This window comes from Merops nubicus, unplaced genomic scaffold, assembly GCF_000691845.1.
Source record: "Merops nubicus isolate BGI_N331 unplaced genomic scaffold, ASM69184v1 scaffold28708, whole genome shotgun sequence".
Classification (NCBI taxonomy): Eukaryota; Metazoa; Chordata; class Aves; order Coraciiformes; family Meropidae; genus Merops; species Merops nubicus.
Window position 1 is genome coordinate 9,278 of NW_008625579.1, and position 882 is coordinate 10,159.

General features: G+C 63.3%; 1 protein-coding gene across 1 annotated transcript in view; it reads right to left on the reverse strand.

Annotated features, from left to right (window-relative positions):
* The window catches only part of RCC1 (regulator of chromosome condensation 1), a 4,679-nt gene that overhangs the window by 1,163 nt on the left and 2,634 nt on the right, over positions 1-882 (reverse strand). Inside the window, exons 8-9 of the mRNA XM_008945730.1 lie at positions 538-657; positions 3-93 (exon numbers count right to left, since the gene is read on the reverse strand). Coding sequence (XP_008943978.1) covers positions 3-93; positions 538-657 — 211 coding nt within the window. The remainder of the gene's footprint in view (positions 1-2; positions 94-537; positions 658-882) is intronic.

An 882-nucleotide genomic window follows, 5' to 3' on the forward strand; every position in this document is an offset into this window, starting at 1 on the left:
GCTCGGGGATGACTGTGGGTGTGCTCTTCTCCTCCACCCCTGCCCCCAGCCCCAGCCGGCCGTACTCGGCCCTGCCCAGGCTGTAGGCTTTACCTGGATGCACAGGGGAGGTGACCAAAGAGGGCTAGCAGCCCACAGCAGGCCGTAGCCAAAGCTTCTCCCCCCAGTTTGACTCCAGGAGGAAGATCACTCCTCCCAACCAGGAGGTGTGGGGTGGGATAAAGACCCTGGAGCTCCCCAAAATCAGGTTGGGCAGATGAGGGACAGACTATTGAGCCTGGGAGAGCAGAGCTCAGGTGACTCTGTCTTAGACTCACAGAATGTACCAGGTTGGAAGGGACCTCAAAAGGTCATCCAGTCCCACCCCAAAGTCCTCCCTTCACCCTCCCTGCCCATCCACACCACCCTTGTTGCCTTGAGCCCCCGAGGAGCCAGGTGGCTCCAGCACATCCCTCACACCCCAGCACCTCCCCGGGGCCAGAGGAGTCTCCCCCCAGCCCTGTCCACTCCCAGCCCACCCGTCAGGCCGGTGCTCACCCTCCGAGTCAACGCAGACCGTGTGGTGCTGCCCCCCAGAGAACCCCACCCAGGACTTGGTGGAGTTCTTGAAGCAGGTCAGGTTCTGTGGGGAGAAGCAGGGCTCCGTGCTCTGGGTGCCTGTAGGGTGGGACACACAAACCCAGGCAGATCAGTCCCGTGGGCACAGACAGCCCAGGCTGGGCCCCAGCGCTGAGCCATCCACCCTGGGGCTCACCCCAAGCCCCCCAACTCCAAATTCCTGCTCAAACCTCACGACTGCAAGTGCTGGGACCCAACCCCAGAGCTACCCCTGGTAGCCCCCCACCCCCATTTCCAGCCCCGGCGATCAGGCTTTGGGGGTTC